This window comes from Oncorhynchus kisutch, linkage group LG19 (assembly GCF_002021735.2).
Source record: "Oncorhynchus kisutch isolate 150728-3 linkage group LG19, Okis_V2, whole genome shotgun sequence".
Taxonomy (NCBI): Eukaryota; Metazoa; Chordata; class Actinopteri; order Salmoniformes; family Salmonidae; genus Oncorhynchus; species Oncorhynchus kisutch.
The window spans coordinates 16,827,470-16,840,136 of NC_034192.2; the positions used below are offsets into that span (position 1 = coordinate 16,827,470).

General features: G+C 48.6%; 1 protein-coding gene across 2 annotated transcripts in view; it reads right to left on the minus strand.

Annotated features, from left to right (window-relative positions):
• Positions 1-9,942: 9,942 nt before the first annotated feature.
• Positions 9,943-12,667, minus strand: part of cerk (ceramide kinase) — a 35,717-nt gene continuing 32,992 nt past the window's right edge. Inside the window, exon 12 of one of the 2 annotated variants that reach the window (XM_020452585.2) lies at positions 9,943-12,159. In XM_020452585.2, the coding sequence (XP_020308174.2) occupies positions 12,048-12,159 (112 nt within the window). In that variant the 3' untranslated portion in view covers positions 9,943-12,047. The remainder of the gene's footprint in view (positions 12,160-12,667) is intronic. The other variant, XM_031798118.1, reaches the window with a different exon arrangement.

Consider the following 12,667-nt stretch of genomic DNA (forward strand, 5'->3'; position numbering starts at 1 on the left):
GAGGGAAAGACTGGAGAGAGAGAGATGGGGGAAAAGACTGGAGAGAGGGAGAGAGAGAGATGGAGGGGGAAAGACTGGAGAGAGGGAGAGAGAGACAAGAGAGAGAGAGATGGAGGGAGAAAGACTGTAGAGAGAGGGAGAGAGAGAGATGGAGGGAGAAAGACTGGAGAGAGGGAGATGAGAGATGGAGGGGGAAAGAATGTAGAGAGATGGAGAGAGAGATGGAGGGGGAAGACTGTAGAGGGAGGGAGGGAGAGAGATGGAGGGGGAAGACTGTAGAGGGAGGGAGAGAGAGAGATGGGGAAGACAGGATAGAGAGAGAGATGGGGGAAAGACTGGAGAGAGGGAGAGAGAGAGATGGAGGGGGAAAGACTATGGAGAGTGGGAGAGAGAGAGATGGGGAAGACTGTAGAGAGAGGGAGAGAGAGAGATGGAGGGAGAAAGACTGTAGAGAGAGGGAGAGAGAGAGATGGAGGGAGAAAGACTGGAGAGAGGGAGATGGAGGGGGAAAGACTGTAGAGAGAGGGAGATGAGAGATGGAGGGAGAAAGACTGGAGAAAGACTGTAGAGAGAGGGAGATGGAGGGGAAAGACTGTAGAGAGAGGGAGATGGAGGGGAAAGACTGTAGGGAGAGAGAGAGATGGAGGGAGAAAGACTGTAGAGAGAGGGAGAGAGAGATGAGGGGGAAAGACTATGGAGAGAGGGAGAGAGAGAGATGGAGGGGGAAAGACTATGGAGAGAGGGAGAGAGAGAGATGGAGGGGGAAAGACTGGAGAGAGAGAGAGATGGGGGAAAGACTGGAGAGAGGGAGAGAGAGAGAGAGGAGAGAGGAGGGGGAAGACTGGAGAGAGAGATGGAGGGGGAAGACTGGAGAGAGAGATGGAGGGGGAAGACTGTGGAGAGAGAGAGAGATGGGGGAAAGACTGGAGAGAGGGAGAGAGAGAGATGGAGGGGGAAAGACTATGGAGAGAGGGAGAGAGAGATGGAGGGGGAAAGACTGGAGAGAGAGAGAGATGGGGGAAAGACTGGAGAGAGAGAGAGAGATGGGGGGAAAGACTGGAGAGAGAGAGAGAGATGGGGGAAAGACTGGAGAGAGGGAGAGAGAGAGAGAGGGAGAGAGGAGGGGAAGACTGGAGAGAGAGGGAGAGAGAGAGATGGAGGGGGAAAGACTGGAGAGAGGGAGAGAGAGATGGAGGGGGAAAGACTGGAGAGAGAGAGAGAGATGGGGGGAAAAGACTGGAGAGAGGGAGATGGGGAAAAAGACTGGAGAGAGGGAGATGGGGGAAAAGACTGGAGAGAGAGAGAGAGACAAGAGAGAGAGAGAGATGGAGGGGGAAAGACTGTGGAGAGAGAGAGATGGGGGAAAAGACTGGAGAGAGGGAGAGAGAGATGGAGGGGGAAAGACTGGAGAGAGGGAGAGCGAGAATGGAGAGGGTAACGACTGAGGAGAGAGGGATAGAGAGAGAGAGAGAGATGGAGGGAGAAAGACTGGAGAGAGGGAGATGGAGGGGGAAAGACTGTAGAGAGAGGGAGATGAGAGATGGAGGGGGAAGACTGTAGAGGGAGGGAGAGAGCGAGATGGAGGGGGAAGACTGTAGAGGGAGGGAGAGAGAGAGATGGAGGGAGAAAGACTGTAGAGAGAGGGGAAAGAGAGAGATGGAGGGAGAAAGACTGTAGAGAGAGGGAGAGAGAGATGAGGGAGAAAGACTGTAGAGAGAGGGAGAAGGAGAGAGATGGAGGGAGAAAGACTGTAGAGAGAGGGAGATGGAAAGACTGTAGAGAGGGAGAGAGAGAGATGGAGGGGGAAAGACAAGAGGGAGAGAGAGAGATGGGGGGGAAAGACTGGAGAGAGGGATGGGGGGAAAGACTGGAGAGAGGGAGAGAGAGAGATGGAGGGGGAAAGACTGTGGAGAGAGGGAGAGAGAGAGATGGAGGGAGAAAGACTGTAGAGAGAGGGAGAGAGAGATGGAGGGAGAAGACTGTAGAGAGAGGGAGAGAGAGAGATGGAGGGGGAAAGACTGTGGAGAGAGGGAGAGAGAGAGATGGAGGGAGAAAGACTGTAGAGAGAGGGAGAGAGAGATGGAGGGAGAAAGACTGTAGAGAGAGGGGAGAGAGATGGAGGGAGAAAGACTGTAGAGAGAGGGAGAGAGAGAGATGGAGGGAGAAAGACTGTAGAGAGAGGGAGAGAGAGAGATGGAGGGAGAAAGACTGTAGAGAGAGGGAGAGAGAGAGATGGAGGGGGGAAAGACTGTAGAGAGGGGAGAGAGAGAGGATGGAGGGGAAAGACAGAGAGAGAGAGAGAGGAGAGAGAGATAGAGATGGTGGAGAAAGACTGTAGAGAGGGAGATCAGGGAGAAAGACTGTAGAGAGAGGGAGAGAGAGATGGAGGGAGAAAGACTGTAGAGAGAGGGAGAGAGAGAGAGAGATGAGGGAGAAAGACTAGAGAGAGGGAGAGAGAGAGAGATGGAGGGGGAAAGACTGTAGAGAGAGGGGAGAATGGAGGAGAAAGACTGTAGAGAGAGGGGAGAGAGAGAGATGGAGGGAGAAAGACTGTAGAGAGAGGGAGAGAGAGAGAGATGGAGGGGGAAAGACAAGAGAGAGAAGAGAGAGAGAGAGAGAGAGATGGAGGGGGAAAGACAAGAGAGAGAGAGAGAGATGGAGGGGGAAAGACTGTGGAGAGAGGGAGAGAGAGAGATGGAGGGAGAAAGACTGTAGAGAGAGGGAGAGAGAGAGAGATGGAGGGAGAAAGACTGTAGAGAGAGGGAGAGAGAGAGAGAGATGGAGGGAGAAAGACTGTAGAGAGAGGGAGAGAGAGAGAGAGATGGAGGGAGAAAGACTGTAGAGAGAGGGAGAGAGAGAGAGAGATGGAGGGAGAAAGACTGTAGAGAGAGGGAGAGAGAGAGAGAGATGGAGGGGGGAAAGACAAGAGAGAGAGAGAGATGGAGGGGGAAAGACAAGAGAGAGAAGAGAGATGGAGGGGGGAAAACAAGAGAGAGAGAGAGATGGAGGGGGAAAGACAAGAGAGGAGAGAGAGATGGAGGGGGAAAGACAAGAGAGAAGAGAGATGGAGGGGGAAAGACAGAGAGAGAGGAGAGATGGAGGGGGAAAGACAAGGAGAGAGAGAGAGATGGAGGGGGAAAGACAAGAGGAGAGAGAGATGGAGGGGAAAGACAAGAGAGAGAGAGATGGAGGGGGAAAGACTGGAGAGAGAGAGAGATGGAGGGGGAAAGACGAGAGAGAGAGAGATGGAGGGGGAAAGACGAGAGAGAGAGAGATGGAGGGGGAAAGACAAGAGAGAGAGAGAGATGGAGGGGGAAAGACAAGAGAGAGAGATGAGAGAAGACAGAGAGAGAGGGATGAGGGGAAAGACAAGAGATGAGCGAGAGAGATGGAGGGGGAAAGACAAGAGAGAGGGAGAGATGGAGGGGAAAGACAAGAGAGAGAGAGAGATGGAGGGGAAAGACAAGAGAGAGAGAGAGATGGAGGGGGAAAGACAAGAGAGAGAGAGATGGAGGGGGAAAGACAAGAGAAGAGAGAGATGGAGGGGGAAAGACAAGAGAGAGAGAGATGGAGGGGGAAAGACAAGAGAGAGAGAGAGATGGAGGGGGAAATACAAGAGAGAGAGAGAGATGGGAGGGGGAAATACAAGAGAGAGAGAGAGAGAAAGGAGGGAACTGATAGAGAGAGGAGATGGGGGGAAGACTAGAGAGAGAGAGAGGAGATGGAGGGGGAAAGACTGTAGAGAGAGGGAGAGAGAGATGAAGGGGGAAAGACTGTAGAGAGAGGGAGAGAGAGATGTTGGGAGAAAGACTGTAGAGAGAGGGAGATGGAAAGACTGTAGAGAGAGGGAGAGAGAGAGATGGAGGGAGAAAGACTGTAGAGAGAGGGAGATGGAGGGAGAAAGACTGTAGAGAGAGAGAGATGGAGGGGGAAAGACTGTAGAGAGAGAGAGAGAGATGGAGGGGGAAAGACTGGAGAGAGAGGAGAGATGGAGGGGGAAAGACTGAAGAGAGAGAGAGAGATGGAGGGGAAAGACTGGAGGAGAGAGAGAGAGAGATGGAGGGGAAAAGACTGAGAGAGAGAGAGATGGAGGGGAAGACGAGAGAGAGAGAGAGATGAGGGGGGAAAGACGAGAGAGAGAAGAGATGGAGGGAAAGACGAAGAGGAGAGAGAGATGGAGGGGGAAAGACGAGAGAGAGATGGAGGGGGAAAGACGAGAGAGAGAGAGATGGAGGGGGAAAGACGAGAGAAAGAGAGGAGAGAGAGGGGGGGTATTTAGAGAGAGAAGAGAAGAGATGAGAGAGAGAGGGGGGTAGAGAGATAAGCGCGAAAAGAGAAAGTGACAGGACAACCAGAGGGGGGCACTGTAGGGCCGTCACTTCTCTCTCCTCTTCTCTGCACAGACAGTTTACAAATGTGGGCGGCAAACTCAGAGACATGTCCTCTCTCTCTCATTCTCTCTCCCTCCATCTCCTGGAGAGCCAGGCTGGGACGGTTATTGTGCAGTAAAGAGGAATGGGATGTGGCTGTTCTCTCACAGCAAGGCTTCTTCTCTTCCCACAGACAGTGTGTGCACCCATGTGTGTCTGTGTGTGTGTGTGTGTGTTCTCCTCCCCGACAAGGATAAGATGTCTCCCTCCTGGAGGTAACGTCAGTTTAACCCCATCAGATAATGACCACATTTGTTTGTCATTGTCATGCTGTGCTCCATACAGGGTCCTTTCCACTGACGCAATGGCCCATGATCCCCAGCAATGACAAACAGGAAGAGAGTCATGTGAAATAAAATGACACAGGAGGGGGGAGACTAATGTACTGTAAACTTCTAACCAAACATCCCCAAGCTCTAAGCGACCAATGGAGAGCTAGAGAAATGGATGCAACGGAAGTCGTACACTATATGTATGTATGTATGTATATATATATATATATATATATGTAAAAAGATGTGGTTACCCCTTCAAATGACTGGATTCGGGTATTTCAGCCACACCCGGTGCTGACAGGGGTATCCAATCGAGCACACAGCCATGCAACCTCCACAGACAAACATTGGCAGTAGAATGGCCTTACTGAAGAGCTTAGTGACTTACAACGTGGAACCGTCGTAGCAATGTCACCTTTCCAACAAGTCAGTTCTTAACATTTTTGCCACGCTAGAGCTGCCCGGGTCAAATGGAAGTGCTGTTGTTGTGAAGTAGAAACGTCTAGGAGCAACAACGGCTCAGCCGCAAAGTGGTAGGCCACTCACTACCGAGTTCCAAACTGCCTCTAGAAGTAACATCAGCACAAATGTTCGTCGGGAGCTTCATAAAATGGTTTTCCATGGCCGAGCAGCCGCACACAAGCCTAAGATCACCATGAGCAATGCCAAGCATCGGTTTGAGTGGTGTAAATCTCACTGCCATTGGACTCTGGAGCAGTGGAAACGCATTCTCTGGAGTGATGAATCACGCTTCACCATCTGGCAGTCCGATGGACAAATCTGGGTTTGGCATATGCCAGGAGAACGCTACCTTCCCCAATGCATAGTGCCAACTGTAAAATTTGGTGGAGGAGGAATAATGGTCTGGGGCTGTTTTTCATGGTTCGGGCTAGTCCCCTTTAGTTCCAGTGAAGGGAAATCTTAAAGCTACAGCATACAATGACAATCTAGATGAATCTGTGGTTCCAACTTTGTGGCAGCGGTTTGGGGGAAGGCCCTTTCCTGTTTCAGCATGACAATGCCCCCATGCACAAAGCGAGGTCCACACAGAAATGGTTTGTCAAGAACTTAACTGGTCTGCACAGAGCCCTGACTACAACCCCATCGGACACCTTTGGGATGAATTAAAACGAGACTGCGACCCAGGCCTATTCACCCAACATCAGTGCCCAACCTCATTAATGCCCTTGTAGATGAATGGAAGTCCCCACAGCAATGTTCCAACATCTAGCGGAAAACCTTCCCAGAAGAGCGGAGGCTGTTATAGCAGCAAAGGGGACCAATAATCATTTTGCCATGAGATGTTCGACAACACGGTGTCCACATACCTTTGGTCATGTAGTGTAGATGGGAGTTCTTTTTTTTCCTATGGTGTCTTTGTGTTTGACCTGATTCTGAAGAACGGGTGTGATGTTGGCAGTCTAGACCAACAGGATGATCAATCAATCAGCCAACCAATGCATTCTTCTCAATGCCAAAACACACTCCTAATGAGACCAGGATTGCATCCCAAATGGCACCCTAATCCCTTTATAGTGCACTACTTTTGATCAGGGCCCATACTGTTAACCAGGGCACATAGTGCTCCATGTAGGGAATAGGGTGCCAGACCACCTCAGTTGATAGAAGGAACCCATCTCATCCAACTGGAAAGAAGTAAAACATGTTCATATTTCCGCCAATGTATTTTCATTGATTTATTTTATTTCACCTTTATTTAACCAGGTAGGCCAGTTGAGAACAAAAAAACAACACAGAGTTACACGTGGGATAAACAAACGTACAGTCAATAACACAATGGAAACATCTATATACAGTGTGTGCAGTGTGTAGTAAGATTAGGGAGGTAAGGCAATAAATAGGCCACAGTGGCGAAATAATTACAATAAAAACACTTGGGTGATCGATGTGCAGATGATGATGTGCAAGTAGAGATACTGGGGTGCAAATATAAATAACAATATGGGGATGAGTTAGTTGGGTGTGCTATTTACAGATTGGCTATGTACAGTTACAGTGATCGGTAAGCTGCTCTGATAGCTGGTGCTTAAAGTTAGAAAGGGAGCTAAGACTCCAGCTTCAGTGATGTTTGTAAATCATTCCAGTCATTGGCAGCAGAGAACTGGAAGGAAAGGCAGCCAAAGGAGGAGTTGGCTTTGGGGACGACCAGTGAAATATACCTGCTGGAGCGCGTGCTACGGGAGGGTGTTGCTATGGTGACCAGTGAGCTAAGGCGGGGCTTTACCTAGCAAAGACTTATAGGTGACCTGGAGCCAGTGGGTTTGGCAAAGAATATGTAGTGAGGGCCAGCCAATGAGAGCATACAGGTCGCAGTGGTGGATAATATATGGGGCTTTGGTGACAAAACAGATGACACTGTGATAGACTCCATCCAGTTTGCTGATTAGAGGGTTGGAGGCTATTTTGTAAATGACATCGCCGAATTCAAGGATCGGTAGGACAGTCAGTTTGAGGTTGTGGTGATGAATGTATAACAATGCACAACAGATCTTAGAAATACTGCCTAACAACATAAATCCCTTCTAACAACTTATGCTGTAGTTGTTTTCTATCCAACCATGCAATATTTTAGATAAACCTTGTATCCAGTCAATTAAACTCTCAGTGAACCCGAGCCTCATTTGACTTCAGTTGCCTGAGAGTCATCAAACGCAATATGGTTAATAGTATCATTTAGAGGGGAATGGAATGGCCTCATGGTCTCAAATGGCCACCTATTCAATTTATGGGGCCTGGTCAAACGTAGTGCACTATGTAGGGAATAGCATGCCATTTTGGATGCATCCATTGTTCCCATTGGATTGGGCTGATCTGATGGGGCTCAGCGAAAGGGGGGAAAGGAGGAACATTACGTGGTGCGATTACTTTAAGCACCATTAGGGTTGCAATAACATGGGAGTGTTTCGCTACAGAACAAGTCCAGCTCGGCTGGTCTGAATTGGACAGAGAAAAAGCTGTTCCACTATACACACAGTCCTAATCAACTGACTAGCTCTCCGGTAGAGACCAAGGTTGGAGTCTATTGGAATTGAATGAACATCAATAGCTTTTCATTTTTAAAAGTTGATTGAGAAGTCATTGAAAATAAGACTGCCTTTTTACAATTATTGAATTGGAATTTCAGTTTAAATCCTGAATTGACTGAATTTTTTAAATGGACCTAAACCATCGCACCTGCAGTAGCCTGTTACTACACCGGAGGGCAAATTGCTACAGGCAGTAAGGTCTCTGCTCACATTGCCATGTCATGAATTATCTTATGTTTGTGATTAAACAGGAAGTAAATGACAGCAGTAAATGCCAGTGTTTTGGGACTTATATCTGACAGCTGATTATTGTGGATGGCAAACATTCGACTGCAATGAAGCAGGCCTTCAATTGTAGACAGAGAAAGGTTCCTAACCAATACAGTCTTTACCTCACCACGCTCTCTCCAGTGTTCACACTCGTCTGTCAGTGACCTCCCAGTAGGTAACATTCTCTCCAGCCAGGCCTGTGAAGTTTTTATTAGTGTCCCACTGAGAGGCTATGTAGGGTTACATTGTGAGGGCCAGTGTAGGCCCAGCCGGCACAGAGCTAAGGATTGGGGTAATTGGGTATACACAGCTCTCATAGCAGACTGCCTAGTCTGGCACAGGGGTGTAGAGTGTGTGGTCAGTCCTCTCATGGCCTGCGGTGATGGGGGGGGGGCAGGTATCAGGGTGTTTGAAGTGGGCGTGTTGGACCCATTGATCTATGGCAGTCTGAGTTCTTTGAGGAGAAATGGAAGCAGGAGGACTGCTACAATCAATAGATGGATAGAGCCCCGCGGCAGCCAGCAAGCAACACTTTGGGTTCACTCCTCTGATCCTGGTTCTTGCACTCCTCCGCTCACAGCCACCGCCTCAGGAAATACAAAACACTTTCTCCATCTCTCCCTCTCAGAGGGGGTGGCAGATAGCCTAGTAGTTAGGAGCGTTGGGCCTGTAACCGAAAGGCCGCTGGTTCAAATCCCTGTGCCGAGTAAGGCAGTTAACCCCCAAACAAGTACTCCCCGGCTGCCGATGACGTTGATTAAGGACCCGAATGATTTGCTTTTACCCAGTTCTGCTTCACATGGCCTTACGATTTCTTCTGCATCGCTGCATTGGCTCCTTACCTGGAGTGGCTGTTTCTCTAGCCCATTAGAATGCATTACCTGAGCCCAGCTGTGGCTCTTTAGGGCCCGAGACTAGGGATCAGTGTAGACAGCTACTATCCTGGGTTCTGACAGAGCGGAGCTGTCTCAAGGTGGATGGGAATGGAAATTCATCATCTGGGTAAAAATGCAAGTGTAATCACACTCACAATGAGTTGTCTCCAATCTCCATGCAGTTTAGGTGTGAGCCAAGGACAGCAGCTGGCTGTGTGTGTGTTTATCGTTGTGTCTCAGGACGAAGGCCGGGTTTCTTGAGAATGAGACAGTGGGTCCCGACGGGAACGCGACCCGAAACCCGCTTTCAATGAAGACACAGTGAAGCACGAAAGGATGGGAGGAGAGAGGGAGGAAATTGAATGCACTCCGAGGGTAGGAAGAGGAGATCGGAAAATGACATTACTTCATTGCCATGCCGGTCCAGATAGCACCGTAATGTGTGGGCCATAGAGACAGTGAGTGGATGAACAAATGTGGTCGAGGCAAAATATCTCTCCATCGGACGCCAGGGGAGAAGAGAGGAGCCAGAGACAATTTATATCTCCCCTGCAGTCGTTTTCATGTAATAAGCCCATTAAATGCAGTGGGCGTCTCATTCGTCCCTTTCCCCAGTAAAGCATATCTGTCAGCGGAATGGGCTTTGCGGCACATCCAGCATTATGGAAGACCCTTAGAGATAACAGGGAAACATGTAGTTAATTTATAATAACATCCTGTAAACCATGCCAAGAGAGGATAGGGATGCCAGCCACCGACAGTGCTGCGTCTGGGGCCCGTTTTTCAGTCTCTGCTTTTATGTGTAGGCAAATGTCCTTCCTGTTTAAGGAATAACAAGAGAAGAGACACGGAGAAGACATGAACAAGGAACACACTTAGACCCACTACAAAACCTGCACAGGGTTGATGAAGGCTTTACGTTTATTAAAAGCCTCAAAGCCTACTGTAAAAAAAAAAAAATACAATTTGCACTTGACACCAAAGTCACAACCTTCAAAATGCCCTCCGACCATTTCTAGAAAAATACACATTTTTCACACACTTATTAGTTTAAAAGCACTTTAATTAAGCTGTATCCAAACATTCATACATATTCAATCCTTATCTAATCATAATCCACATCACAGGTTAGTTACACACAGTGTGTCATGTCATCTTGAGACCCGCAAGATGAATGGTTTACATAAATATTTCGGTCATTATAAAGCCTTCAGCAGAACTCTGTCAAAACGTTCCCCCACGTCAGATGGCTTAGCGAGTCAGCGTGGGGCTGACACCGTTTGGTTCCACACAGATATATCCATTGTACACAGCAAAGAAACATCAGCCAGTTCATCAGAACGGGACAGCCACATAGACCGTTCACCCACAGGGAAGATTATAAGCACGACCTGATTCACTCACAGCTCAGAGTTGAAATATAATCATGGCCTTTCGCAGCAACCAGTAATGATCGTGGAGAGGCTTCCAAAAGAACAGGCCGAGCCTCCCACAGTGTTGAGAGTTTAGGTCTGTGTGTGGTTTCACAGTGGCAGATGATAGATGTGTGTGTGTGTGTGTGTGTGTGTGTGTGTCCTAGAGTTGGCTGATGTTTTGGCTGCAGGAAGCAGCATCTGTCTGATGGCAGTCTGGTGTATAATTGTAACGGCGCTAACTCATTATGATGGCACTCTCACAAAGACATTACCCTACACACAGAGGACAACCCACTGGCAGCAGCCCCCCCCCCCCACTAGTGAGAGGGGCTACTAGTCTTAACTAAATAACTTCAAAATAGACAAACTGTAGCTCTGTGCCACAGGTGCGAAACTTCCTGGGAAAGCAAAATCACTTAGGGACCTCTGATTGCCCTGGAGTTTCTCTGCCCTCACATTGTATCACAGCGATACGCAGAAGCAGTGAGGCATTACCGACAGTCTAGCTTGGTGATTTCCACTTCCCATCACATTGTCTTTGGATGCCCACACAGAACATCAGTCACATACTTTGATTGGAGGTACATAGAACAGATTCCTCCTTTTCGTTCATCTCATTATGGGTCTCCATACTCTCGGAAACCTGTACTGCAATCTGGTGTAATTGCGGCAGATACTCGCTTAAGCTCCGGTGGGGAGATGCATCAGGAAAGATACTTGACTGGGAAGGGAAAGCGCCTATATGTCTTGTCAAAAGCGCAAGCTGATGGCAGTTCTCCTCAAATAAATGGGAAGTCTGAAATACGTGACCAACTGACTTAAAAAAAAAAAAAATGAAAGTTATAAATATAAAAAATAAAAAATGCAGGACTTGCATGTGTGGTTGCAGGATGGAGGGATAAAGGGTCCAAATGCAGGACTTGCATGTGTGGTTGCAGGATGGAGGGATAAAGGGTCCAAATGCAGGACTTGCATGTGTGGTTGCAGGATGGAGGGATAAAGGGTCCAAATGCAGGACTTGCATGTGTGGTTGCAGGATGGAGGGATAAAGGGTCCAAATGCAGGACTTGCATGTGTGGTTGCAGGATGGAGGGATAAAGGGTCCAAATGCAGGACTTGCATGTGTGGTTGCAGGATGGAGGGATAAAGGGTCCAAATGCAGGACTTGCATGTGTGGTTGCAGGATGGAGGGATAAAGGGTCCAAATGCAGGACTTGCATGTGTGGTTGCAGGATGGAGGGATAAAGGGTCCAAATGCAGGACTTGCATGTGTGGTTGCAGGATGGAGGGATAAAGGGTCCAAATGCAGGACTTGCATGTGTGGTTGCAGGATGGAGGGATAAAGGGTCCAAATGCAGGACTTGCATGTGTGGTTGCAGGATGGAGGGATAAAGGGTCCAAATGCAGGACTTGCATGTGTGGTTGCAGGATGGAGGGATAAAGGGTCCAAATGCAGGACTTGCATGTGTGGTTGCAGGATGGAGGGATAAAGGGTCCAAATGCAGGACTTGCATGTGTGGTTGCAGGATGGAGGGATAAAGGGTCCAAATGCAGGACTTGCATGTGTGGTTGCAGGATGGAGGGATAAAGGGTCCAAATGCAGGACTTGCATGTGTGGTTGCAGGATGGAGGGATAAAGGGTCCAAATGCAGGACTTGCATGTGTGGTTGCAGGATGGAGGGATAAAGGGTCCAAATGCAGGACTTTCTAGCACAATTGGGGACAGTTGGTCCCCTTAAGCTTGCCACGAGAGACTTGATCCCTCTATTACAGACCATGTGTAAGTGTCAAACGTGGTCCTCCTCTCGACACCTCTGGCAAATAGTCTGATCAGCTGGCAGTGAACACTGTAGAGAGACACACACACACACAGAAGAACAGTTACACATGTATCAACATAACGAGTGTTGGTTTCCAGTCTGACTTTACTGTTCATGTCACAGACGGAATGGAGATCAGGTTCCAAGCTCAGAATCTTCACTGTTCCTTTTAGAGTAAAAACCGAGATTGTTATTTAGCGACCAGGTGGCCTGGTGACAGAAATACTGTGATGAGACTTGGAATGATCCAGTAGTAGTGTGGAGGTTAATGCATTAGAGAGACCCTGACTTAAATAAGAGTTCAACTCAGATTTCATTTTCCAGTCAGTCACACTGGTGGTTCAAATAGTATGTCTGTCTAGCAGTGAAAGAAAGCAGCCTATTTCTTTTCTTTTCAGGGGGGGGGGGGGGGGGGGGAAATCAGGGTTATCGCCATTAATTATCTCAGCCGCTCATTCGCGGACTCATTCCAAGAACAATTACTGGAGAGGAAAAAGGCAATAAATGAACGGACTAAAAGGCTCTTAACAGTGGA